This window comes from Callospermophilus lateralis, chromosome 7 (assembly GCF_048772815.1).
Source record: "Callospermophilus lateralis isolate mCalLat2 chromosome 7, mCalLat2.hap1, whole genome shotgun sequence".
Lineage (NCBI taxonomy): Eukaryota > Metazoa > Chordata > Mammalia > Rodentia > Sciuridae > Callospermophilus > Callospermophilus lateralis.
This window is the reverse complement of record NC_135311.1, coordinates 3275928-3302191: the sequence shown is the minus strand read 5'-3', so window position 1 is coordinate 3302191 and position 26264 is coordinate 3275928. Positions and strand designations below refer to the sequence as shown.

General features: G+C 49.2%; 1 protein-coding gene and 1 long non-coding RNA gene across 2 annotated transcripts; one reads left to right on the top strand and one right to left on the bottom strand.

Moving 5' to 3' along the window:
• LOC143403728 (uncharacterized) lies at nucleotides 1-13493 on the bottom strand. Its single transcript, XR_013091892.1, has 3 exons — nucleotides 13226-13493; nucleotides 6110-6342; nucleotides 1-248 (listed from the first exon to the last, which is right to left on the bottom strand). It is a non-coding gene; the product is annotated as an uncharacterized LOC143403728 (long non-coding RNA).
• On the top strand, nucleotides 11383-20333 carry Selenbp1 (selenium binding protein 1). The gene is made up of 12 exons (XM_076861884.1): nucleotides 11383-11497; nucleotides 14071-14127; nucleotides 14266-14378; nucleotides 14624-14809; nucleotides 15932-16052; nucleotides 17159-17341; nucleotides 17617-17795; nucleotides 18905-18983; nucleotides 19080-19201; nucleotides 19436-19528; nucleotides 19654-19772; nucleotides 19969-20333. Exons 1-12 carry the CDS (start codon nucleotides 11494-11496, stop codon nucleotides 20129-20131), a joined length of 1419 nt encoding a protein of 472 aa, XP_076717999.1. The 5' UTR covers nucleotides 11383-11493; the 3' UTR covers nucleotides 20132-20333.
• Nucleotides 20334-26264: the final 5931 nt, after the last annotated feature.

Genomic DNA, 26264 nt, shown 5'->3' with positions numbered 1-26264 from the left:
AACACAGGGGACTCCCGCCCAGGGATTGTGATTCCGTCAGGGGCTTCTAAAGAGGGGAAACGGAGGCTACACCCCAGCTGTGCACTGTTACGAGTCTTGATTCACGTGTAGCCTTGAAAGACAGCCATTTCTTGGACATACTGCTACCAGCCCTAAAGTCTGAATTACTTCATTCGTGTGACCTGTGAACTGAAGGACAGACAACCCAGCCTAGGGTGGCAAGAAGGTCGATCTGGATTCCCCCATGGCTAGGAAGAGGGAGAAAGAGAAAAGAAAGGAAAAAAAAAAAAAAAAACACAAGTCAGCTTTAAAATGAACTTCAGTATAAAATAGAGCAGCAATAGTTATGTTCAGCTGTAAAGTGGACACCTCTTACAGGGGCTTTTCTAAGTACTTGACACATATTGGTATTTAATTTCCAAGACAAACGATGGAGTAGGTGTTTTTATTGTTCTCTCTCACAGGGATGAGGAAACTGAAGTACTCTGTGATTTGGATAACTTGCCCAAATCCGCATTGCCTGTGACCGGTGGAACCAGAATCCAACACTGGCAGCGTGGCTCTAACCTTTTTGCAGTTAATCTCTTAATAACAGGCCATCTGGCAGGTGATGGTGTCTGGCAGAAAGCCAGTCAACCGGGCTGGAATGCTTTTTCTTCCCAGGATCTTTCAGGCAGTGTTTCTTCGGAATCCTGTGGGTGAACTGAGCAAGGAGGGTCCCTTGGCAAGCGAGGGCAAGCTGGGTGCAGCCCAGGCAGGATCTGCAGCTTCGCCTCCTTCAGGATGTTCTCGGGCTCGGGCTAGTTGTACTGGAGGTGTGAGCATCCCTGGGCTGAGGAGGTGGGTCACTTAATTCCTGGTTCAGGAGGGGGCCAGTATCATGAGGTCACCTGGTGTCCTGGGTTTGGTCGGGGGCCCAAAAGCTCACAAGTGGGTATTTGGCTATTTATTAAGGGAAGAGCTGTTGCTGAAGTGGGCTCGACCTCCCTCCCCTTCGGGCCACCCTGGTGCTCTCCTCACCGGCCACAGCCAAGGATCACCCCATCGGCTAAGTACCTGGGATTTGCTGAGTCATAAGGCAAACGTGGTGGAACCACAGCTGGGAGCGGCCGAGTGTCCTTCCTGGTCCTAGATCCCACTCAGAGGACACTGCCTCTGCCTCTCAAACTCCAAGTGCTGCCCTGGCACCACAGGCTGGGTCCCAGGAGCTTCTGCAGCTTTGCTGCCCACCCACACCCCTGCCTGCCCCTCACCAGCCAAGGCGCACTCCCCTCCCTCCCTGCTCTGCAGCGGTCTCAGCAGGCACACCTGCCAGGGCTCAAGGCCATCACACGCTTGTCTAGGAGGCTAGGAAGCCTGGGAAGGTGAGCCTCTGGCCTCTAGCCTCCCTCCAAATTCTATAAAAGGGCTGTGTGTACTGGTCAGCCCTCCAAGCAAGAAACACAATAAAAAACAAAAAGCACCTTGTCTTAAGGGTACGCGACGTGATGTACTGTAGGGCAGGGGTTATGGGCAGAGCGCTAGAGTGACCACAAATCCTGGGCTCAGCTACTCACTGGCTCTGTAACTTTGAGTAAGTAACTCCCCTTTCATAAACTGTCACTTCCTTATTTGTAAATTGGACATAATGAGAGTACTCATTTCATAGAATTGTTGTAAAGATAAGGAAAACAAACTCATAAAGACTTTATTGAAGTGCTTAGTCAGCATTTGTCCTATTTTCGTTAGTTCTGTGGTACCAGAAAGGGGACCCAGGGCCTCTCACATGCTGGGCAAATGCTCTTCCACTGAGCCCACCTCCAGCCCCACAGTTTAACTATTGATGGACATTGACAAATTGCCTTTCTTCATAGGGCACCAGTACTGAACCTTAACCATGGATTGATTGATTGCAGTGCTGAGTGTCAAGTGGATTAGGCAGGACCTCTCACCTGGTAGGCAAGCATGCTGTCACTGAGCTACGTCCCCCTCGAAAATTCTTGTCCACCTAAGAAGCAACAACATTATTGTATTCTTTCACTATCCTTGTCCTAAATTATGCATGTGTCTCAAGCTTAACTATAAAATTTTTACAGTATATAATTCATATTCAATGTAAAAATAAAAATTGCTCTCTGTAATCCAAGTTATCAGAAGTAACCACTGTTAGTTCCATTGGTATGACAAAGGAAGGTTTATCTTGTGGCTAGGCATAGTGGCACACATCTGTTATCCCAACAAATCAGGAATCTGAGGCAGGAGGATCACAAGTTTGAGGCCAGCCTCTGCAACTTAGCAAGGGCCTGTAATCCCAGTGGCTGGGAGGCTGAGACAGGAGGATCTTGAGTTCAAAGCCAGCCTCAGAAATTTAGCAAGGCCCTAAGCAACTCAGTGAAACCCTGTCCCTAAATAAAATATAAAAAAGGGCTGAGGATGCAGCTTAGTGGTTAAGTGCCCCTGGGTTCAATCTCCAATACCAAAAATAATAATAAAAAATAAATAATAATGGTTGGGGATGTAGTTCAGTAGTAGAGCATCCCTAGGTTCAACTCCCAGTACCACAGAAATAAATAAAGGAAGAAATATTTGTCTCTACAAATCCTTTCCTGTGAACATATAGATAATAGGTATATTGGGGCTGGGGTTGTGGCTCAGTGGTAGAGACTCACCTACATGTGCGAGTCACTGGGTTCGATCCTCAGCACCACATAAAAAAATAAATGAATAAAATAAAGGTATTGTGTCCAACTAAAAATTTTTTTAAAAATAATAGGTATGGATCATTTAAATTATTAAATTTAATTAATTAAAATGATATAGTTTAGCTAAAAATTTTTGTTATATTGGGGACTGAGCCCAGGGCGTCAACATGCTAAGCAAGTGTTCTACCACTGAGTTACATCCCCAGACTTTTTTAAGATTTTATTTTGGGCTGGGGTTGTAGCTTAGTGGTAGAGCGCTTGCCTTGCATGCATGAGGCCCTGGGTTCGATCCTCAGCACCACATAAAAATAAATAAATAAAAATAAAGATATTGTGTCCATTTATAACTAAAAAAAAATAAATAAAATAAAAAGATTTTATTTTAAGGGGCTGGGGTTGTAGCTCAGTGGTAGAGCTCTTGCCTAGCACACATGAGGCACTGGGTTTGATCTTCAGCAACAAATGAAAAATAAATAAAATAAAATAAAGGTATTGTGTTCATCTACAACAAAAATATATTCATTTAGAAAAAGATTTTTATTTTAAGACAGGTCTTGCTGAATCTCCCAGGCTGGCCTTGAACTTGCGACTGCTCTGCCTCAGCCTCCAGGATGGCTGGGATCACAGGGATGCACCATCACATCCAGCTCGATCCTTTTACTTTGAAAAATCACACTTATTGTTGCTTTGGCAAGCTTTCTCTAATTGCTGGTGAGCCTGGGAACCTTTTCTTATGTTTCTTAACCATTCATATTTCATTTTCATTTCCTTGGCATATCTTTGTGTTGCTTTCTTTTTTTCTTTTTAAAAAACAGAAATTCACCATCCTCTGACAGTTCTAGAAACTAGAAGTCCTAAATCAGGGTGGTCAGGAGGGCAATGACCCTCTGCAGGTTCTGGAGGAGAATCCTTCCTGCTCCTTAGCTTTCTGTGGCTCTTGTCAAACTTTGGCCACATCCTTGGCTGGGAACTGGGCTGCTCCAATTCTGCCTCCAATCTCTTCCCCGTGGGTTCTTCCACTTTACAATTGATTTGTTGGCGGTCATTCTAAATTAGGAAGGTTGATTAGTTCTCAGGTTAAGTCTTATCTACTTATTTATTGGCTCTTTAAGCCTATTTTATTTATTGGCTCAATGGAACCCAGGGGTGCTCTACCACTGAGCTACAGCCCAACACTTTTATTTACTTAAGCTTAAGCCCGTGTCTCACTAAATTGCCAAGGCTGGCCCCAAGCTTGCAATCCTCTTGCCTCATCCTCCCAAATCACTGGGATTATAGGTGTGTAAACCACGCCTGGCTGTTCCAACCTTCTTAAACTTTCATCTCTGAACAGTCTTTTTTTTTTTCCTCTCCCATTGGTACTGGGAATTGTACCCAGGGGTGCTCTACCATTGAGCTACCTCCCCAACCCTTTTTTAAAAACTTTAAACAGGATCTCCATTGCTGAGGCTGGCCTTAAACTTGGAATTCCCGGCCTCTGCCTCCTGCAGGGGTCACAGTGTGCACCAGCACCCACAGCCCTACCCAGCCCCTGGATAAATTGAGAGAGGAAGTCTGGTGCTCCCAATCCCACACTCTTCATGTCCCACGTCCCTTGTTACGTCCCTGTGAACCTGGGGTGATCCAGGGCGGGCAGTGAGGCTCGGTTCCAGGGTCCCCCATCCCTGGTATAACTGAGGACAATCTCTAGACTCTTGTGTTTCGGGAACACTGGGAGAAGATCCCTACCTTCTTCCCAGGCAGGATAGGAGCTGAGCTGGAAAAATGGGGCGGGCAGGGGGTGTTGGGCTCCCAGAGGGGGGATTTGTTCCTGCCCGTCCTGAGCCTTAGTAGAGAAACTGTGACTCAGGACAAGACTCCAGGGACCAAAGGTCCATACAACGGCTTTTATTTTCCTTTGGATATTTTATTTACAGTTTTGTAACATGTCCAAAATGGAAGCTTTATGAGAGGTTTTGATGCTTCGTTTGGGCCATTAACCAAGACTGATGTAATTCTTTCTTCCCAGGCCCTCACCTGAGGTGCCAGCCCAGCAAGGCTCTGTAAAGTGGGATTGTTGCATAAAAGCCGTTTTACAGCTCTGTCTCAGCAATTCTGGAGCCAGGCTTGGCACTGGGGGAGGGCTGGGGGGGCACGGTGATGGCCAAGTGTTTTTTTACCTGTGTCCCTGTAACTAGAAGAGCTGCTACCTGTTCTAGACCTGGTGGTTGGGTCCATACCCACATCTCCTATTTTTCTTGTACATTAGATGTATAACAAGGGACGTGACTTCTGCCCTAGTCGGAGCCCTTTTGGTTTAACCAGAAAATCAGTCTTCAGGGAACCTCTGTTCCTCACCAATAGATTAAAGAGACTCAAAATTCATCAAAAAAGACAATAGAAATGTACAGACCCTCTTTAGCTCTTGAGTCCAATAAACAGACAAAGTGTAAAATAAAAACGTGAAATAATGGGGAAATTGGAACATTGAATATCTGACAATAGTAAAAACTTCGATTAGTTTAAGCATGATTATGGTATTGTGGCTTAAAATTCGTATCGAGTAAAATTTTTTAAACATTTATTTATTTATGTATCTTTAGTTTTAGGTGGACACATTAATTTGTTTTTATGTGGTGCTGAGGATCTAACCCGGTGCCTCACGCGTAATAGGCGAGTGCTCTACCACCGAGCCACAGCCCCAGGCCCAATAAGTAAAAATTTATACTAATCTTTTTTTTTTTTTTTTCAGTATTGGAGATTGAACCCAGGGGTTCAATCCGTACCACTGTACCACTGAGCTACTTCCCTACCACTTTTTTTTAAAATATATTTTTTAGTTGTCAATAGACCTTTATTTATTTATTTATATGCAGTTCTGAGAATGAAACCCAGTGCCTCACACATACTAGGCAAGTGCTCCGCCACTGAGCCACAACCCCGGCACTTTGTATTGTTCTGAAAAAGAGTCTCCTTAAGTTGCCTGGGCTGGCCTTGAACTTGGATCCTTGTTCAACCTACTCTTTTCTTCTAAGGTGGAGGTAGGACTGGGGCATAAATCAGTGGTAGAGCATGTGCTTGGCATGGACAAGGCCCTAGACTTGGTCCTCAGGAACCATACACACACACACACACACACACACACACAAACACATGTAGGTAAAATAGTCAAGGAAAAAACACTGGTATTTTTTAAAGAATTTTTTGGTGCTGGGGCTTGAATTCAGGGCTACATGCATGCTAGGGAAGGCCTCTACCACTGAGCCACATTCCCGAGCAACAGCTGCTTTTAAAATACCTTTCTTGGTTGCCTATGCCGATACATTGAAGTGTTTCCCCTGTTTTCTTCCAGTAGTTTCAAAGTTTGGGGTTTTTCATCAAGGTCTTTGATTCATTTGGGGTTGATTTCCACGTGGGGTGAGAGGTGGGGTCTAGTCTCGTTCTTTTACCTGTGGATACCCAGTTTTTCCAGCGCTGTCTGTTGGAGAGGCAGATTGGGCACCTTTGTTGGGGCTGAGTCGGCTGCAGGTGCGTGGTCCATCTCCGTGTCTCCTGCTCCATTGGCCTGCGTGTCGTTTCTATGCCAGTGTCACGCTGATTTTGTCATCACGGCTCTGCAGCATGTCTTGAAATCAGGCTTGTGAGGCGCTGACAAATGGGATTATATCAAACTACAAAGCCTCTGCAGAGCAAAGGAGACAGCCAACAGGTGAAGATGCGGCCTTCTGAAGGAGAGAAACTTCAGTGATTCATCTGACACTGGATTAGTATTTGAATATGTAAAGAACTCAAAAAAGTTTACAACCAAAGGACAAGTGATCCAATTTAAAAAGTGGATAAATGATCTGAATAGATATTTCTCAAAAGAAATACAAATGATCAATAGCTATATGAAAAATGTTCTGAGATATTCTGTTCTAAAATCTTTAGTCATCAGAGAAATGCATAAATGTGTATCTTAACTACACTAAGATTCCATCTCACCCTAGTCAGAGTGGATGTGAGTGTGTATGTGTGTGTGTGTGTGAGTGTGTGTGTGTGTGTGTGAAATGCTGGTGAAGATATGGAGAAAAAGGAGCCCTTGCACACTGTTACTGGGAGTATAAGTTAGTGCAGCTACTATGGAAATCAGCATGAAAGGTTCTCAAAAAACCTAAAATAGAACTGCCACATGATTCAGCTACACCGCTCCTTGGTATGTACAAAGGAAATGAATACCCATGTTTATTGTGACTCTATTCACAGTAGTCAAGATATGGCTAGGGGCCTGTCGACAGGTGAATAGAGAAAATATCATATATACAATGGCATATCATTCAGCCATAAAGAAGAATGAAATTATATCATTCCCAGGGAAATGGATGGAATGGGAGAACATCATGTTAAGTGAAATACGCCAGACATGGAAAGACAAATGTCCCATGTTTTCTTTCATATGTGGAAACTAAAACAAAAACAGAACAACAACAACAAAACCCCAAAAGTAGAAGAGGGACTATCACGTAAGGGAAAAGGGACCGGGAGGAGGTGGAAAAGGGGTGGAGAGGGTTTGGGGGCCAGAGAGGGGAGAAGGGAGGATGGGTGGGAATGATCAGGGCATGGTATATGCACAGAGATGTCACAGTGAAGCCCATTAAGTGGTACAATTGATATGTGTTTATGATTTTTTGAATTTTTTTTATCTTCCTTTTTTTTGGGGGGGGGGTAGTTGTAGATGGACAGAATGCCTTTATTTCACTTGCTCATCCTTAAGTGGTGCTAGGGATTGAATCCAGTGCTCACACATGCCAGGCAAGTGCTCTCCCACTGAGCCCCAGCCCCCCTTCATCTCCTTTTATTATTTTTTATCTTTTTGTTTTTAACCAACTTGCTTGTTTATTTATGGTACTGGGGATTGAACCCAGGGACACTCCAGCAGCCCTTGGTATTTTTTCTCATTTTGAGACAGAGTCTGGTAAGTTGCTCAGGCTGGCCTCAAACTTGCCTCAGCCTCCCAAACCACTAGGCTGCCAGGAGGTGCCATGGCCGCTGGCTCTCCTTGTCTCCTTTCTGCAGCACCATCTCTGCTGATCCTCCTCCCCATCACCCCTGTTCAACTCAGCAGACAAGAGTCTCTTCGCTTTTCTCCCCACCTCTGAGAAAGACTCCCTCTGTCCTGGGACTTCCAAGAAACCAACCCCCCAACTTTCTGCATTCCTCTGTTCTTCTGCCTCCCCACTCTGCCTTCCCTCCAAACCAAACAAACCAAAGCAAAATGAAGAAAAAGCAAAGCAGCTCAGAGAGACTGCAAAACTGGAATCACAGGGGCTGGATGGGTGGGCGATCGACTCTGCCATCAGCCAGGGGCTTGGATGCTTTCCGTGCCTGAGTTTCTTCATAGGTAAAATGGACATGGTGGGGCTGGGGCTGGGGCTCAGAGACAGAGCACTTGCCTAGCATGCAGGAGGCACTGGGTCGGATCCTCAGCACCACATAGAAATAAATAAATAAAGATATTGTGTCCACCTGTAACTAAAATATAAATATTAAAAAATGGACATGGCATTACCTACGAGATTACAAGATTATAGCAAAGATCAAAGAAGCTGACATGTACAGCTGCTTCATGCACGTTGATTTAGTTCACCTCCCAACATCACGCCCTCTTACTGGAGTTTGATTGCTGCCCTTTTGTTTTGATTTTGCTAGAGATAAAGAATACCAAATTTCTTATTTTTTTTTCCTACATTAGATTATCCTTACAGACTAATTCCATCATCTCCCTCCCTTTTTGTTCACTAGGGTTAGCCTGTTTTTGCTCACCTCCCATCTTCCCCGTCAGGTCTTGGCACCTGCGTAAAGAGGTACAAGGATCACAGTGTCACCACCTGTAATCCCAGCCACTCAAGAGGCTGAGAGAGAAGGATTGCAAGTTTGAGGCCAGCCTCAGCAACTTAGGGAGACCCTGTCTCAAATTAAAAAATAAAAAGGCCTGGGGATGTGGCTCGGTGGTAAAATACTCCTGGCTTCAATCCCCAGTGCCAAAGGAAAAGGTCCAAAGTAATCTGGCTGAGGGTGGGAGGGAACAGGGGAGATAGCCACAGCCCACCCTCCCACACAGCAGCCACACAGCCCCCACAGGGCCCCGGGAATTCACTTCTATTTGAGGAGACCAGAGCCAATGTTCTGAGAAGTCCAGCTGTGGGTCTCGAACCCACCCCCCTTCCAGTGCTGTGATTTTTCTTGGCTGCGAACAATAGAAATGCATGTGGGCCCCGCCCAGCCTGGCCTTCCCATGCAAGCGGCTTCTGGGCAGGGGTGCCAACATGGGGGTCGTCAGCACCAGGGTCAGTTTGGGCTGCTCCCCAGCCACCAAGCTTGCTGTGAATTCCAGAGTCACCCAGCTGTGGTTAGCCTACTACACCTAGGGAGGTGCACATGGGGTTAGGGAAGGAGCTCTTCAGCTCTTGAGAAACAAAATCAGGAGGATTTAGCAGATGTTTCTGCCAACTGGGCTCAGTCTACTGACAACTGGAAGCCCCAGATCCATCTGTGCCAGAAGAAGGCAGAGGCCCTGGGAAGTTTTCTGTGAGCAGTTGGCCCCTTTCCCTGGACTGCCTCCCCTGGCAGGGCCCAGATTGGGACAGCTTTCCCCAACCAGCTCACCAACTCCAGAGCCAAAAGGAGAGTGGAAAGGAAGTAGGAAATGAAGACCCCAGGAGGAGGAGGAGAGTCCGAGGATCCGGATGGAGGCAGGATGGGCGGAAATAGCCTGGAGACCAGGAGATGGCACAACAAGGAAGCAGCTCTCAGGGGTGGCCCCTGTGGGTCGGCTGCACACGAGGCTGGCTTTGATGCCTGGCTGGCTGATGGTACCCGGGTAAGGATCACCAAGATAGGGGTTGGATGACATCGGGGATAAGGAATGGTCCCTGCTGTGGACAGCTACAGAGGATCCTCCTTGGTGGGCACATGGCCCCTCACTGATGGGAATCAGGACACTCATTGCACCAAAGCCCGGTTTTGTTTGTTTTTTGACCAGTTCATTATGATCCCACAGAATAGTGGGGTGTGTTGTTCCTTATTTGTACATGCACACGATACACCATGTAAACAGTGTCGACCACTTCACTCCCCTTGCCCCACCCTGCAGCCCATCCTTCCATCCTTCTCTCCCTCCCTCCCAGTCTTCTCCCTCCCTCCCTCCCTCCCTTCCTCTCTCTCACTCCTTCCTTCACAATGGATTCATATCAGATATTTCTACAAGATTATTTGGTACAGAGAACTTTCTCTCCAGCCTTGTCAATCTGAATCTCCAGCGGCACCTGTCAGAAGCAGAAGGTGGCTCCTGTCATCCCATCGAGGCCTCTCCTTTCTTGTGAGTGTCCCTGGAACCCTTTCTACTGACAATCTTAAGCCCAAATTCTACCCTTTTCCCCGTCCAATAAAAACCTCACCCCAGAGCTTTCATCCAGGAAGATGAAAGTGGCTGGTTCAGTCACAGACTCAGCAGTTCCCTTAAGAAGCGGGGGGACAGGGGTTTCCCTGCACAAACAGCCAGCTCTGAGGAAAGAAAGGTCCCAGGCTCCAAGGCGGAGACCACTGGGGAGGGTGGTCTCCCTCTCATCCGGCCCTTCAAACCCTGGATTCTTGGGATGAGGGTGACCCCAGAGGCGGTTAGCAGGATCAGGCCTCAGCCCTGCTTTGAGTCACTCTGCTTCAAGGTGTGCAGCGAGCAGTGGTTTCACTGTCCCTGGTGCCTTGTTATCGGAGCGTGGCCACCCTGAGCACTCACTGGCTATCCCAGCTAGAGGACTTCTGGCAGGATAGAGTCCCTGAGGGGTTTCTGGCTATCACAAGACCCGCTGGGGACAGTAGCATCTGTTGGGCTGCCCTTGGGTCCTGCCTTCCATCCCCAGAGGGCTACTGAGGCAGCGGGCTGGGAGATGAGGGGGAGGCATGCCACTTTCACCACCTGAGGTTTACGAGGGTGATAATAGGCACCGCTGGCTCTAACTCCACTTCAAAGCTCAAGGGGAATAAATGGTTTGGGGAAAAGTGGAATCCGGACCCATTTGTCACCTCTGGTTCTGTTGGACCTGCTGTGGCAGAAAGCCATGGGTGGGGAGTCCCTGGGTGAGCAGGACTGTGCCTTTTGAGCATGGGGGACTGGAATAAGAGGCAGACCTTAGCGGGGAGCAGACTCTGGCTGTAGAAGAAGGAACAGACAGGCCCACAGCCCCTGGTACCGCCAAATGCCAACAGAGAGGTCCAAATACAGAGGTGAGCATCCAAGGCACAAGAACATGGGCATGTGCACACTCACACAAACAGACCCTCCACACAGGAACATACGCACACACATCCACACAGGTACACACACATGCAAGCACATAGTAACACACAAGCACACTCACAAGCACCAACTCACACACAAGCACATGTGCACACTCATGCAGGCTCACACACAGAGGTACATGCATGGGTAACACAGGAGCATGCGCATACACAGACACACAAATTGTCACTTACGCAGGCACCCACCAAAGGCACAGACCATCTGCATAAGCCCAGGCTCCCCCACACACAAACGCACACACAAACACACACCCTATAACTCCAGCACCAACTGCCAGGCCGCTTGAGAGAGTCCTGGCCAGCTGCCCTGTGCAGTTCAGCCTGGGCTGCAGCCTAGTCCCTCCCCCTGCCCCACCCCGCCCCCAATTGGTTGTACAAATTCCCTCCCTTTGCCCCTTCCTGGACACAGCCTGCCTTGGACACCAGCAAAGCTCTCTGCCTCCCCTCTGCCTGCTCCTGGCAAACCCATCGGAACCAAAGCTTACCAGTCAGCAGCATGGGTAAGAAGGGGCTTCCAGAAATCGCACACTGGCCACCCTTTGTCTGCCGCCTCTAGGTTTTTTTTTTTTCTTGTTTTTTTTTTTTTCCTCTAGTTTAAAGGATCCTCCCTACAGGAAATACCTCAAAACTGGAGAGGAGGGAGCAGTTGGAGAAGGAAGGATTGAACTCTTCTCCACTTTTCTCCTCTGCACACAGGTTTCCCTCTCTCTCTTTCCTCCTTGCATTCTCCAGCTTAGCCAGGGGCTGCTCTTAGTGCTCTTCGGCAGAGGCAGGGCCAGGCTCCTTCCTGCAGCAGAGATTCTTAGAGAAATCCCACATAGGAGATAGACAATCCTGCTTTCAGCCCTGGGCCGGCTTCTTATTCCAAGGAGGAGGGAGCCCAAGCCTCCAATGCCCAAGTCTCTTTCTGGCTGCTCCACACAGAAAGTCGGGGGAGTCAGAGACCCACACTCTCTCACCCGAGACCTGTTTCAGGGTCCTCTCCAACCCACTGTCCTTCTATTCCTCCATCTGTAGCTTCTGGGTGTCAGGCTGAGGAGTGTGGATTTGGGTGGGAATGTTGGTGTTCTTGTCCCTTGGAGCTGGCCCTTCCCTGGGCTGGCAGAAGGCTCAGCAGCCAGACTGACATAAAAAAAAACCCACTTGAGTTTTCCCAGGGTTCATCCCAAACCCAAGATGCTCAGAGACCTAGCCTGAGATGCCTACGTCAGAGATCACCTTGGGAAAGAGGAGTGACATTCCCTCAACTTAAGTGGCCTGCACAGCCTGACCCTAGGAAATCTGGGGGGGTGGGGGGGTGGGCAGAGCTGGGCTGGGCAGATGCCATGGAACCAGTCACCCCTGGCAGCACCTTTACTTCTCTTTGGCTCTGCAGTTTTTGTGTCTCTGTTTTTTGTTGTTGTTGTTTTTCGTTTTGGTACCAGGGATTGAACCCTGGGTGCTTAGCCACTGAGCCACGTCCCCAGCCCTTTTTTTATGTTTTATTTAGAGATGGGGTCTGGCTGAGTTGCTCAGGGCCTCGCTAAATTGCTGAGGCTGGCTCTGAACTCGAGATCCTCCTGCCTCAGCCTCCCCAGCCACTGGGATTACAGGTGTGCACGCACTACTGTGCCTCGCCTCGCATCTGTTTTGCTAACTTGGAGTTTGTGAACCTCCTTCTCATCCCCCTGACATCCTGTGCCAAGCTCTGCCATGACTTGGTTTTATAGCAGAACAAGTCTCCTTAATTTCTTTGGACAGGATCTCTCTCTCTCTCTCTCTCTCTCTCTCTCTCTCTCTCTCTCTCTCCATCCACCCCTACCCAATCTGGAGCTCTCTCTCAGGATATCAAGAGGGACCTGGCAGGCTCTTCCCTGTTCTGGCAGCCCTACCCATATTTATATAATCATTTCATAATTCCAGCCTTTTGCAAACATTGCCTTATTTACCCATGTTTCCACACACTTCTCTTTTATATATTTTTTTACTTGGAAGTGCTTGTGATTATGTTGTCTTATTTGACTTTCAAATCTACCTGGAGAAGCAGGTTGGATATTATTATTATCACCTCCTTTAATAGAGTCGGTGTCAAATCTGGAACTTGCAGTCAGGTTTCTGGGGTCTGAAATACTATTCCTGCTTCTCAGCTTCCCACTCGCTGGGCTGCTACCAGCGGGGGGCCCGCCGGCTCTGGCAGGGTTCCAGCCCCTCCTAGTGCAGAGGCTGGGTTCTGACTACCCCTGGCCTACGTGTGTCCCAGGGCAGGCGGGAGGCAGCGTCCTGTCTTCTGAACTCCACTCCAGGATGTCATCCAGCTGCAGCTCCCTCTAGGTCGTCCTTCCTGGCTGGCCCCAGACTCCCACGCTGGGGGTCCCAGCTGTGCTTCAGAGGCTGCTGACTGTGGCCCTGAGGGTCAGTGTGACCTCTCTTGCCAGACTTCAGGGTCAGGAGGGCCATTCCCTACGACTGCAGGGGGTAGCGGAGTGGAAAGGCCAGAATAGCCTTGAACCCCAGCCTCCTCTCCCTGTCTGGAGGGGTTACGTAATCCAGGGCTTGGCCGCCCTCTGGGGACAGGCCCTAGGAGAGAAAAGCAGGAAGTGTCCTCTTGCCCTGCCGGGGATACACTGGGTAAACACCGTGGTGAAGATTGCTAAGCAGACCTTCCTGCTCCCTGAGGATGACCCCTCCAGAACCACCAGGGTTCCCTGGGAGCCCTCGTTTACGTCTCGGGAAAGCCCTTGTGGTGTTCTTATCATTCCCTTTTACAGACGAAGCAGAAATTGAGCCCAAGAGGTTATGTAATTTGCCCAAGTTCCCGTGGTAGTCAGAGGTGGGCCGAGGTTGGGACCCAAGTTGATGTCACCACCACTGTGCCACATGGCCTCTGTGCTTGCCTTCCCCACCTGCCCTGGGCCCTGCTGGAGTGTCTGTCCTCCCACACCGTCACCATCATCAGGGATGGAGTGGTGGCGGGCAACACAGGCCAGGGTGGTGCAGCCAGGGCCTGGAGGGGTGCCCTGGACGGCAGCGCGTCTGCCTCGGCCTGCCAGGTGTGTGTTGCAGGTGGAAGGGAATGTGTCCACTCTTTCCACAGCTACCAAATGTGGCAAGTGCGGCCCCGGCTACCCTACCCCCTTGGAGGCCATGAAAGGTAACTGCCCTGGACTGATTCCAAGGCTGGCAGGGGTGGGGGACCTCAGGCCTGGCCTCAGCCCCCTGGCACACCCAGGGCTGCCCCCAACACTCCTCCCCAATCCACTACCCCCTCTGCCTGCTTGTTACCTTCCAGGACCCCGGGAGGAGATTGTCTACTTGCCCTGTATTTACCGAAACACGAGCACTGAGGCCCCGGATTACCTGGCCACTGTTGATGTTGACCCCAAGTCTCCCCAGTATTGCCAGGTGAGGCAGGCCTTGGCCCTCCCCAGCCCTGGACCCTGCACTGCCCTTCCTAGCCTTCTTAGTCCTCCCTGGGCGTGGTTGTGCAAGACACACACTACACATCTACACCCCTACGCACACTCGCCTCCAGACAAATCCAGCTTAGGCCGTGATTCCGACCAAAAAGAATCCCTGGGGGTGCTTTTCTGAAAGTGCGCAGAGGTGTCCTGTGGACAAGCCTCGCCTCGGTTCCCCCTCCGTCCTAGGTCATCCACCGGCTGCCCATGCCCTACCTGAAGGACGAGCTGCATCACTCAGGATGGAACACCTGCAGCAGCTGCTTTGGGGACAGCACCAAATCCCGAACCAAGCTAATGCTGCCCAGTCTCATCTCCTCCCGGATCTATGTGGTGGATGTGGGCTCCGAGCCCCGGGCCCCAAAGCTGCACAAGGCATGTCCTCTGCCCTCGCTGGCTGGGAGACCCAACGCACCTGCCAGTCCATCAGTCTACAGGCAGGAAGCCCTCGTAAACCAGCTGCTTCCCCCTCTGTGCAGGATGCAGCTTAGGGGCAGGGAGGGAGGTTGGGGGTGTGATTTCAGGAGAAAGTTTCCTAGGCATGCTAAGTCGTCATCTCCAGCACGGAGCACCAGGGCGCCAGGGCGCCAGGGAAGAGGAAAGAGGTTCTTGTTCTACTCTGACAAGAGAAAGGAAGCATTTCCCCCAACCCAGTTTTGTGTGGAACCCAGGGGTGCAATACCACTGAGCTACATCTCCAGCCCCTTTTATTTATTATTTATTTATGCCTTTACTTATTTATTTATCTTTATGTGGTGCTGGAGGATTGAACCCAGGACCTCGCATGTGCTAGGCAAGATCTCTACCGCTGAGCCACCACCCCAGCACCCCAACAGCCCTTTTTTTTTTTTTTTTTTTTTTTTTTAGTTTTTAGTTTTAGGTGGACACAATGTCTTTATTTTACATTTATGTGGTGCTGAGGATCAAACCCAGTGCCTCGTGCATGCTAGGTGAGCGCTCTACCACTGAGCCACAATACCCACCCACCCACCCACCCCCTCCCCGCCAGCCCTTTTTATTTGGAGACAAGGTCTCTGGTCTTGAATGTGAGATCCTCCTGCCTCAGCCTCCTGAGCTGCTGGGATTCAGGTGTGCTCCACGATGACTGGCTTTCTCGCCAGTTGAGTTCAGGGCTTCCCTTAGGCAGAAACCTCCAGTTCTTTCTCTGTTTGTTCATATCCTCTTGGTGCCAGTCGCTCCCTGTGCTGGTTGCTGCTGATATAAAGTTGACACTGGCACATGCCCAGCCTGGGAGGGGCTTAGGGGCCCCTTCAGGACAGATAAGGGAAGAGCTGGTGCTCCCCACCTGGGAAGTTATTAGCAGCCTCTCTGACTCTTCCTTGCTGCTCTGTAGAGGTCACCAGGCTGAGTCTCTGTCATATTCCCACAGGAAGAGTTGTGATCATGATGTGAAGGAAGAGAGGACAGTAGAGGGGTGGAGGCAGGGGGTGGAGAACCCTGGCCCCGCAGAGTTCTGACCCGTTCCGCCCTCTCCAGGTCATCGAGCCCCAGGAGGTCCACACCAAGTGCAACCTGGGCTACCTCCACACCAGCCACTGCCTGGCCAGCGGGGAGGTCATGATCAGCTCCCTGGGAGATCCCAAAGGCAATGGAAAAGGTACCTGCTGGCACCGTGTGAAATGCAGAAAGTGTCTGTCCTCGGGGGAGCAATGGAGTAGAGAGCCAGGGGCACCCACAGGCTAAGTCCCATGCAATATCTAAAATGTTACCACGTAATTCTGTTTTTTCTATGATTTCTATGAAGATGAGCCTTGACTGATGAGTTTAGTTAAAAGGCATAGGCAAAACAGTCTGCCATGAACAATGTGAACGCAGACACGGTCCCAGATAACACATCTATTTAATATCAGGCCTGGCGAGGGCTTGAGTAGATCCCCCAACGCTCGAGACTCAGTCTTCACATTTCCCTCTCACATACGGTGTGATCAGGACTCACACTTAGGTATACTGTGTGCCAGACGCAAACTATGAAACAGACTCTATTACGATTCCTGTTTTGTAGATAAGAAAGTGGGGGTGCAAACTGGCTAACTGACCGACCCAATCTCACAGAGATAATAGGTCACAGAGCTGGGACTCAAACGTAGCAGTCTGGCTCCAGAATCTATGTTCTAGTGGCCACTCTGCACTGCATTTCTCAGAGCCCCTCCCCTCCCAGGTCTGGAGTGGGATATCAACTAAGGTCATTCACCAAGGGTACTGCACTGGACCCCATTTGACAGCTCTGTCCAGAAGACGGGAGGAATGCGATATTCCTAGACTTAATAATACTTAGGAGTAGACGTCTGGTGTGTTTGCAAAGACATGAAGATGTCTTAGCACACACAGCAAGGGGAGCAAAATATCGGGCATTCGTGTTGAATGATGGGCAAATATAACGTGTCTCCTCTGTAAGTGAGCAGAGTGGGGTTAGACTCCAGGAGGAGGGCCACTTCGATTGTGGGAGGCTGGGGAAGAGAAGCACAGGGTCCTGAGTTCCAGAAGGTACCTTGCCTTGAAGGGAGAAGGATGAAGACAGAGGGACATGGGGACCAGGGAAGGAGGCCCCACCTCTCACCTGACCATCTCTGGGAGGGGCCTTTTGGACACCTAGTGGAGGAGGGGGACAGACAAAGGGCTGAGAGTCTCCTGGAGGTGGCGGTGGGAGCTGAAAGCGGGTAGAGACTCCAGTGCCTCTGACACCCTCCTTCCTTCCCTGCCCAGGGGGTTTTGTGCTGCTGGATGGGGAGACCTTTGAGGTAAAGGGGACATGGGAGCGGCCTGGGGGATCTGCCCCGATGGGCTATGACTTCTGGTACCAGCCTCGACACAACGTGATGATCAGCACCGAATGGGCACCTCCCAATGTCTTCAAGGATGGTTTCAACCCTGCTAATGTGGAGGCAGGTGAGAATCCCCCAGTGGGCTGTAGAAGCCTTGAGCCACAGCCCTGTCCTTCTGCTCCAGTCCCACTCCGAGTCTTCTGCCTTCTTCCCTTGTCGTGAGGACCCCAGACTCTTGAGGTTGTGGTGTGGGGTGTGTCGAATGCTCAGACTGCCTTCAGCATCCTTCTGATCCCCCCCACTCCTTTCCACCTTCTTCCCTAGTCCATGCCCCACCTATGCCCATGCCCCACCCACCACCGATCTTGAGCCCGTCCTTCGGCTCTCCCCCCACCCCAGGGCTGTACGGAAGCCACATACATGTGTGGGACTGGCAGCGCCACGAGATCATACAGACCCTGCCTCTGAAGGATGGGCTCATTCCCCTGGAGATCCGCTTCCTGCATGACCCAGCTGCTGACCAGGGATTTGTGGGCTGTGCCCTTAGTTCCAACATCCAGCGCTTCTTCAAGAATGAGGTATCATGCCCCCTGTGGCCCTTGGCTCCCAGCCATCTTGTCAGCCAGGGTTTTGTGAGGGTGCCCCCTGATTCCACCAGGCCAGGCTGCTCCAGGAACAAACCAGGGCCGCATGCCCTGCCGGTCTTCTCACAGCGCAGGCTGATTGCTGCCTTGTCTGTTTTCCTTTGCTATAACTGGCTACCATGGTCAGAGTGATTTATGTAAAGAGTAAAGATCTATTTCCCACCCAGGTCTGGATCCAGGTTGGGAGGCCCAAGGTCAAGGAGAGGCATCTGGGGATTCAGAATCCCCAGGAGGCACAGGGCCTCACCTAGTGACAGGGGTGCAAACAAGAGACAGCCAAACTTTTATAAGAAACCCACTCTCAAAATGACCCATTAACCTATTCATGGATTAATCCACTCACGAGAGCTCTGCCCTGATCACCCCTCACCTCTTCATATCTCACAATGAGGATAAAAATGCAGCATGAATTTTGGTGGAGACATTCAGATCCTAGCACACTAGAACCCTAACTGGCCATATGTATTCATTTATTCAAAAACTACTTAGTGCACATGCCTATAATCATTGCAAATCAGGAGTCTGAGGCAGGAGGATCCCAGGTTTGAGGACGGCCTCTGCAACTTAGCCTATCTCAAAATAAAAAACAAATAGGGGGCTGGGACTGTGGCTCAGTGGCAGAGCGCTTGCCTAGCATATGTGGAGCACTGGGTTTGATCCTTAGCATCACATAAAAATGAACAAATGAAATAAAGGCATGCTGTCTATCTACAACTACAAATTTTTAAAAAAATAGAAAAATAATAAATATATAAATAGGGCTGGGGGTATAGCTCAGGGATAGAGTGGCCCTGGGTTCAATCTTCAGGACCACAAAAGAAAAAGAGGAAAAAAATAAGTAAAGCTATTTCATGATGTCAGTGGGAGGCGGTGTGCTAGGCTAGGACTGACAGGGTAAAGCAAACACAAACATGGCCTCCGGGTCCTGCCTGGAAGGAGACCCTCGTGGCAAGCAGGCCCCGCATCTACCCTGGCCCTTCTAACCCCGACTCTCACAGCTCAGCTCGCAGCCTCCTACTCTCACCCTCTACTTCCCAATGTAGGGAGGCACTTGGTCAGTGGAGAAGGTGATCCAGGTCCCCCCAAAGAAAGTCAAGGGCTGGATGCTGCCTGAAATGCCAGGTGAGTGCCTGGAGGAGGTCGGGAGTGGCAGGCTGGTTCCTGGGGCCTGGGGAACAAGAGTCCTCTGGTTCTTGAACCGACACCCTCTCCCCCCAGGCTTGATCACTGACATCCTGCTGTCCCTGGACGACCGCTTCCTCTACTTCAGCAACTGGCTGCACGGGGACCTGCGGCAGTATGACATCTCTGACCCTCAGAAGCCCCGCCTCACTGGACAGGTGGGGTCCAGCAATATGAGAAGGCGGGGAAGGAGGAGAAGTGTCTGGGAGGGAGTGAAGGGTGTGAAAGAGCTGGGGGATGACAGGGAGGAGCAGGAAAGGCAAACAAGGGGGGCCAAGGGGGGATGTGGGGAGCCAGCTGGGGACTGGACCCTGGAGGAAGCAAGCTGCTCTTCCTGCAATGCCCCAGACGCTCACTGTTGTGCCCTCCCCCCTCAACACCTCCCCACCCAGATCTTCCTTGGGGGCAGCATCGTGAAGGGAGGCCCCGTGCAAGTGCTGGAGGACCAGGAGCTCCAATGCCAGCCGGAGCCCCTGGTGGTCAAGGTGAGGGCTTCTCCCTCTCCCCACCCTCCCCCAGTCCCTGTCCAGGAGCATGCAGCGGCCAGCACGGCTCAGGCTCCCCTCCTAGGATCTGGTATTCTTGAGTTTTAAAATCCCATTCTCCCAAGGGAAAACGGGTGGCCGGAGGCCCTCAGATGATCCAGCTTAGCCTAGATGGGAAACGTCTGTACGTCACCACGTCTCTGTACAGCGGCTGGGACAAGCAGTTTTACCCTGATCTTATCAGGTGAGAAGCAGACTATCTGGGCTCCCCTCCAACACCCTCCTCTCCCAGAAGGCTCACTGGGCTTTCTGAAGACTCCTTGGGGTCCCCATCCGCACCCCACCACATAGATGGCCCATCAGACCCTGCTCACTCCCTACACCACAAGACCTGGAGGGGAGGGAGTGTCCTCACTTACCCCCTTTCCTTTGTCCACCAGGGAGGGCTCTGTGATGCTGCAAATCGATGTAGACACTGAAAAGGGGGGGCTGAAGTTGAACCCCAACTTCCTGGTAGACTTTGGGAAGGAGCCCCTTGGGCCAGCCCTAGCCCATGAGCTCCGCTACCCAGGAGGTGACTGCAGCTCTGACATCTGGATCTGAAGCCCAGCCCTCCAGCCCCTCCTGCCACCTTCCGAGCCCTCCCTTCAGAGGGACCTGGCCCCCGCCCCTTGGCAGTTGGTCCTGCCAAAGCCACCACGCTGAGACTGCTGCAACACACGGAAAGGCATCTCTGTTGCTGGTCACTCCTGTGCTGTTTTACATGAGCCCCCAAAGCACCAAGAAATAAACGGATGAACCTGTTCTCAGACCACCTGGTCTTTGCAGGGCATGGGACTCCTCTTCCACCGACCCCTGTTGCCACACGCAACTAAATCAGTCAGGGTCACTCCATGTGAATGGGGTTGGCACGAAATAATCACACAGAGACAGAGAAAATACCTTTTTTCTTGGGGTTCAGCGGTGGCTCCCCGTCCCCAGCTCCCACAAGGGAAGCAAGAGAGGCGGACCCAAGGGAGACAGCACACCCGCCTGAAGCCCTGTTTGTCGAAGGGAAGGCACTCGAGAAAGTTCCACCCAAATGAGGCAAGGGATTGGGTTTCAGGGGTCTGTGGCCCAGTCCCATTGGGTGATGCCCACTCCCATGACCTCATGACCCCGCCGAGCAGAGATGGGGGTCCACCTGCCTCCCCCGCAGGGAAGCCGTCTCCACACTTCCACCCATGCTCCTGGTGGCCCCCCGACAGACCCTTTCTCTCTTGCATGGGGGTTATGGTGCCTAGTTCACACCATAACTAGGGTTCTGTCTAAAGGACACGAGGGCTGCGCGCCTCTGTGCCCAGCTTCCCTTTATTTTCAGGCTGATCATGGTCTCATCTCTCTACACCGGACCCTACACCACTGAAACACACCGCAAAAACAATGCCAAAACAGACAACCCAGACATCAGCCATCTGTGTGACCCCTGCTGTGCCTCCCTGACCCCTCCCTCTACTATACTCCCCCAAGGTTTCTCCCCCACGCACCTGCCTCCGGCTGAATGGGAACAGAGCTGAGTGTGCCCTGCAAAACATCATCGGGTGGTCATCTGGGTCTGCCAGCACTGTGGTCAGCTCCACTGGTTGGCCTAGAGAGATTGCTGGGCCCAGGAGCACCCCTAGAAAAGCTGTACCCCAGTCCACAGGAACAAAGGACGTGAGAGAGCACTGGGAGATCTTCGGCCCGTGGGGTCCTTGGAGAGTGACCAGCCCTTCACACGGGGCCATGCTTTGTGGTTAATGTCAGCTTCCGGGAGCCTCATCTCAGGGACAGTGAGGCCCTCTTTCCTGCAGCCCGGCAGCCCGTTCTCCCTGCTTGCGTCTTCCGAGTGTTTGACTTGATCCATTGGCCTACTGCTCTGATATCTGCTCGGGCCACATGCTGCATGCTATTCGCGGTCCCTTCCTGGACTTACGAGGTTGACGCCGGCAGGCTCTGCTCTCAACAGGCCTGGCCTGCCGGGAGACCACAGGTTGTGCATTCTCCAGAGTTAGTGTACAGGAGAAGAGCAGGACCCACCCCTTCCCACTCTGTTTTTCTCAGCACTCGGAATCCAACCCAGGGCCTCCCACGGGCCAGGCAAGTCCCCCCCACCTCCAGCCCCAGCCCAGCCCCCAGTCCTCATTTTTTAAGAACAAACTCAACCATCATAGCAACAAAAAACTCGATGTAGGTGGACATGAGTTTGTAAGAATATGAAAATGAGCACGGAATGATACTTTCTAGAGTACATTCTCTTAGATGGGTGGGGATTTTTTATGAAATTAGACAGGCCGTTTCTGGAACTAATCTGGACATGTGAATGTATAGTGTTCCGGTTTCTAGTGCTGTCTAACAAACCACCTCCTCAAAACTCAGTGCTTAAAGCAATGACATTATTCTGTTTACAAATTTACAGATTAGATAAGACTGAGTGGGACCAGCTTGCCTCTGTGCCATCAGTATTAGCTGGGGCCGTAGAACCATCTGATGGCGCACTCACTCCATGTCTGGTCATCCCTGCAGGCTGTCACTTGGAATTTGAGCTGGGGTTTTGATCAGAGCATGGCCTTCCCATGAGGCAGCTCAGCTCCCTCACAACACGGTGCTGGGCTCCAAGGGTGAGCACACCAAAGACAGAGTGAAGCGGACGTTGTGTGACCTATTCTAACCCAGGCTTGGAAGCCCATCACTCCTACCCTCCTACCATATTTCATTCAGTGAGGCACAACACAGAGGCCTTCCCAGCAGGGAACAGGAACTAGGCTCACCCCCCCTTCCCCCACAAAGGGAGAGCAACAGGGTTCTGAATAGCCTGCTCTTATGACCTTATTTGAAAAATGCAACCTCCCACATATAGGAATAATTGTGTGTGTGTGTGTGTGTGTGTGTGTGTGTGTGTTGGGGATCTAACGAACCTAGGGCTTCATCCATGCTAAGCATGTAATCTGCCACTGGGCTACACCCCCAATCCCAGGAATATATTTTTTTAATTAACAAAACTAATAACAGAAATTGTCAGCCTTAATAAATATCAAAATAGGGGTGAGGATGTGGCTCAAGCAGTAGTGTGCTCCCCCGGCATGCACAGGGCGCTGGGTTCAATCCTCAGCACCACATAAAAGTAAAATAAAGATGTTGGGTCCATAGATAACTAAAAAAAAAAATAAATATTTAAATAAATATAAAAATATACTATAAAGTTAATAGAATTAATAGAATTAACAAAATAGAATAAAGTCCAGAAACAGGTTCAACTATACAAAGCAACTTAGTATGTGAAAAAAATATATGTCAGGGCCAGGCGTGGTGGCATTCACCTGTAATCCCAGCAATTTGGGAGGCTGAGGTAGGAAAATTGCAAGTTTGAGGTCAGCCTCAGCAACTTAGTGTGAGACTCTGTTTCAAAATAAAAAGGGCTGATGAGCTGAAGATGTAGCTCAATAGTTAAAGCACTTGCCTAGCATGAGCAAGACTCTAAATTCAATCTCCAGCACTGCAAAACAAAAAAACAAACAAATACTTAAATAAAATTAAAAATTAAAAGGGCTGGGGATGTAGCTCAGTGGTAGAACCTCCCTGGGTTCAATACCTAATACAAAAAAAAGAAGGAGGAGGGGGAGGAGGAGGAGGAGGAGGAGGAGGAGGTGGAGGAGGAGGAGGAAGAGATGTCAAGGGTATTAAAATAATTGGCTATCCGTTTAAATTAGATACCATGAAAGACATTAATTGTGAACAACTATTTCCAACCTCTTTTGCCTTGCCTATCATAAGTAACTTCTGTCCTCAATTTGTGTGTGTGTGTGTGTGTGTGTGTGTGTGTGTGTGTGTGGTGTATGCATGTGCATGGGTATGTTCCTAGGGATTGAACCCAGGTCCTTGCAATGCTAAGCAAGTGCTCTACCACTGAGCTACATTCCCAGCCCTTTCTAGTTTGAGACAGGGTCTTCTGAACTGCCCAGGCGGGCCTTGAACTTGCAACACTCCCTCCTCAGCTTCGCAAGTAGCTGGGATTACAGGAGTATGCCACCAAGCCAGGCTCTATTCTTAATTTTATGGTAATAATTCTATAACTTTTCACTGCTTAATTTTTAACAACATATGTATTTATCTGCAAATAATATATGGTTCAGTTTTGTTTGACATTAAATATTTACAAATTGCACTGTACCATATGTTTTTCTGAGTTCTTTCAGTTTCTGCATTTCATCCCGTGGATGTATCGCAGTAGCTCACTCATTTCCACTGTTTATGACATCCTATCCTGAATATACCACAACTTATGCGTCTACTGTTGATGGACATTTTGGTTATTTCCAGTTTTTGCTAATGCAAGCACTGATCACAAACATTACCACCTGTGTCTTTAGGGCATATGTCTAGACGTATGTAAAATTGCTGAGATATTTACCATATTCTGAAATATTCACATATTAAACTTTGCAAGTAATATCAAACTGTTTTATGGAATAGTCATTCCAAATTGTACTCCAACAGCAGTGAATGAAGTTTTTTGTTAAGTCTACAACCATGTCAATCCTCCATGTTGCCGACTTAATTTTTTTTTCCAATTCTGTTAATGTGAAGTAGTATCTCATTGTTTTTTTGTTTTTTTTTTTTTTTTAAGAGAGAGAGAGAGAGAGAGAGAGAGAGAGAGAGAGAGAATTTCAATATTTATTTATTTAGTTTTCGGTGGACACAACATCTTTGTATGTGGTGCTAGGGATCAAACCCAGGCCGCACGAATGCCAGGTGAGCGTGCTACCGGTTGAACTACATCCCCACCCTATCTCATTGTTTTAATTTGCATTTTCCTGGTTACTATAGCAATTTCTCATACGATTTTATGTGTCATTTCTGCTATTTTATTAAATTCCTATGCATTTCCTTTGCCCACTATACATGTTGTTAATTTTTTTTGTTCTTTTTAGTTATACATGACATTAGAAAGTTTTTTAATTTTTTTTTAGTTGTTGATCAACCTTCATTTATTTATTTATTTATATGCAGTGCTGAGAATCGAACCCAGTGCCTCACACATGCTAAAAGCGCTCTACCACTGAGCTACAACCTCAGCCCAAGAAAGTTTTTTAATTTTTTTTTTTTTTTAGTTGTAGATGGACACAATATCTTTACTTTTATTTATTTATTTTTATGTGGTGCTGAGGATCGAACCCAGGGCCTCACATGTATGACGCAAGTGCTCTACCACTGAGCCACAACCTCAGCCCCATTAGAAGATTATTTTGACATATCATATATACATGGAGTATAACTTCCCATTTTTGTGGTTGAACATGATGTGGAGTTAACTGGTTATGGATTCATATTGTTGTAGGGACAAACGAGGCAAGGCACCGAAGACAGCAGGAAACAGTTTTGTTTGGCTGCAGCCAGGTTCAGGGGGCACAGCTTTTGCTGTAATCAATCAATTCCCTGAACCCCGAATTCAGGGAGTTTCAGAGTTTTATACCCAGCATGTAAGGGGAGGGGCTAGAAGTTCACAGTCTGCAGAAGTTCACATAAAAGCAGCTTTTTCTTTCACTGTTCTGGGCACGTTAACTCTTCAAGGACAACACCTAGGAAGAGGAGAGCTTCTTCTCCCCTTTCTTTCCTCCCCTGCCAGCTGTTACCATGGAGCCCAATTGTAACTTATCTTAAAAATGCAGACATCTCTGTGAAGCCCAGCCCAAGGCCAGAGACAGTGTTTGCACATTTCTTCAAAGTACTATACTGGATACGTTTGTGAAAAATTATTAAGGGGGTGTCCAGCACCTGGAGTGCTGTATCTTCCTGGCCAGTGGCCAAGCTAAACAGGGCTACAGGAAAATAGGAAGTTATCAACAATGGACTCTTTTGCTGACAGTCCTAAAATCGGCCATGGTGAAGAGGGCTTTTCTGTGGAGAAAGGGGGTGCCACATCAATTCCCCCCTTTAATGATGCTCCCCTTAATTTAATCCTTTAAATTTCAGAGCATCATTACCATTATCTTGGCTTAAGGCCTTATATAATGCCAAAACCTTAGTTGTTGTCATCCTTTCAACAGCAGCTTCTACAGTGGACCCAATAGTTTTAATGCACAGTGGAGCCAAACATGGGAGCAATGAACAGATTCACAGCAGAATACCCATTACACCAGTTAAGTTTTAAATCTACCAAGAGTTGAAAACCATCTTCCAAAAGCATGTTTGGGACCCAAACTTTAATGCCCTTCTAGGTATGAACTAGGACATGTGCTAGTTCTCTTGTGTTGATGGCTATATTTTTAATTGCTTGTCTGTTGTCATACATTTGGATGTAACAATCTGAGCTGTTGAACTCTCCACATATTTTTTTTTTCTCAACCAATAGGTAATTTAATGCCAAGTGGTTTCGATAGTTAGCCACTTGCGTCAGGTCTGTTTTGTGGCTAGGAGGTCAAAGGCTGTGGCAGTCTGATTAATAATAATTTCTAGTATATCTTATAAGTGAATGATTTGTTTAACATGTCAATAGGAGTTCTGTAGCTCCAACATTCTGTGCCCAGGTATCTGGGCATAAGTGGCAATACTCCTCTGGGGTGGCCAGTTACCTTCACCCCAAGATTGGTGACTTCCTAAATCAAGTTTCTTTCCAATGGACCTCTTTTTTCCTTTCCAAACAGTCATCCATCTATAGCCTTCCTCTGGTGGGACAGGTCCTAAATATACGTCTTACCACCTCTTAGATATAGTGGAG

Excerpts from the sequence above, each read along its gene's own strand:
- Selenbp1 (XM_076861884.1), top strand. Across the intron at positions 14,128-14,265 it reads CCCCTTGGAGGCCATGAAAG|GACCCCGGGAGGAGATTGTC; the intron begins GTAACTGCCCTG and ends GTTACCTTCCAG. Across the intron at positions 14,379-14,623 it reads AGTCTCCCCAGTATTGCCAG|GTCATCCACCGGCTGCCCAT; the intron begins GTGAGGCAGGCC and ends CCTCCGTCCTAG.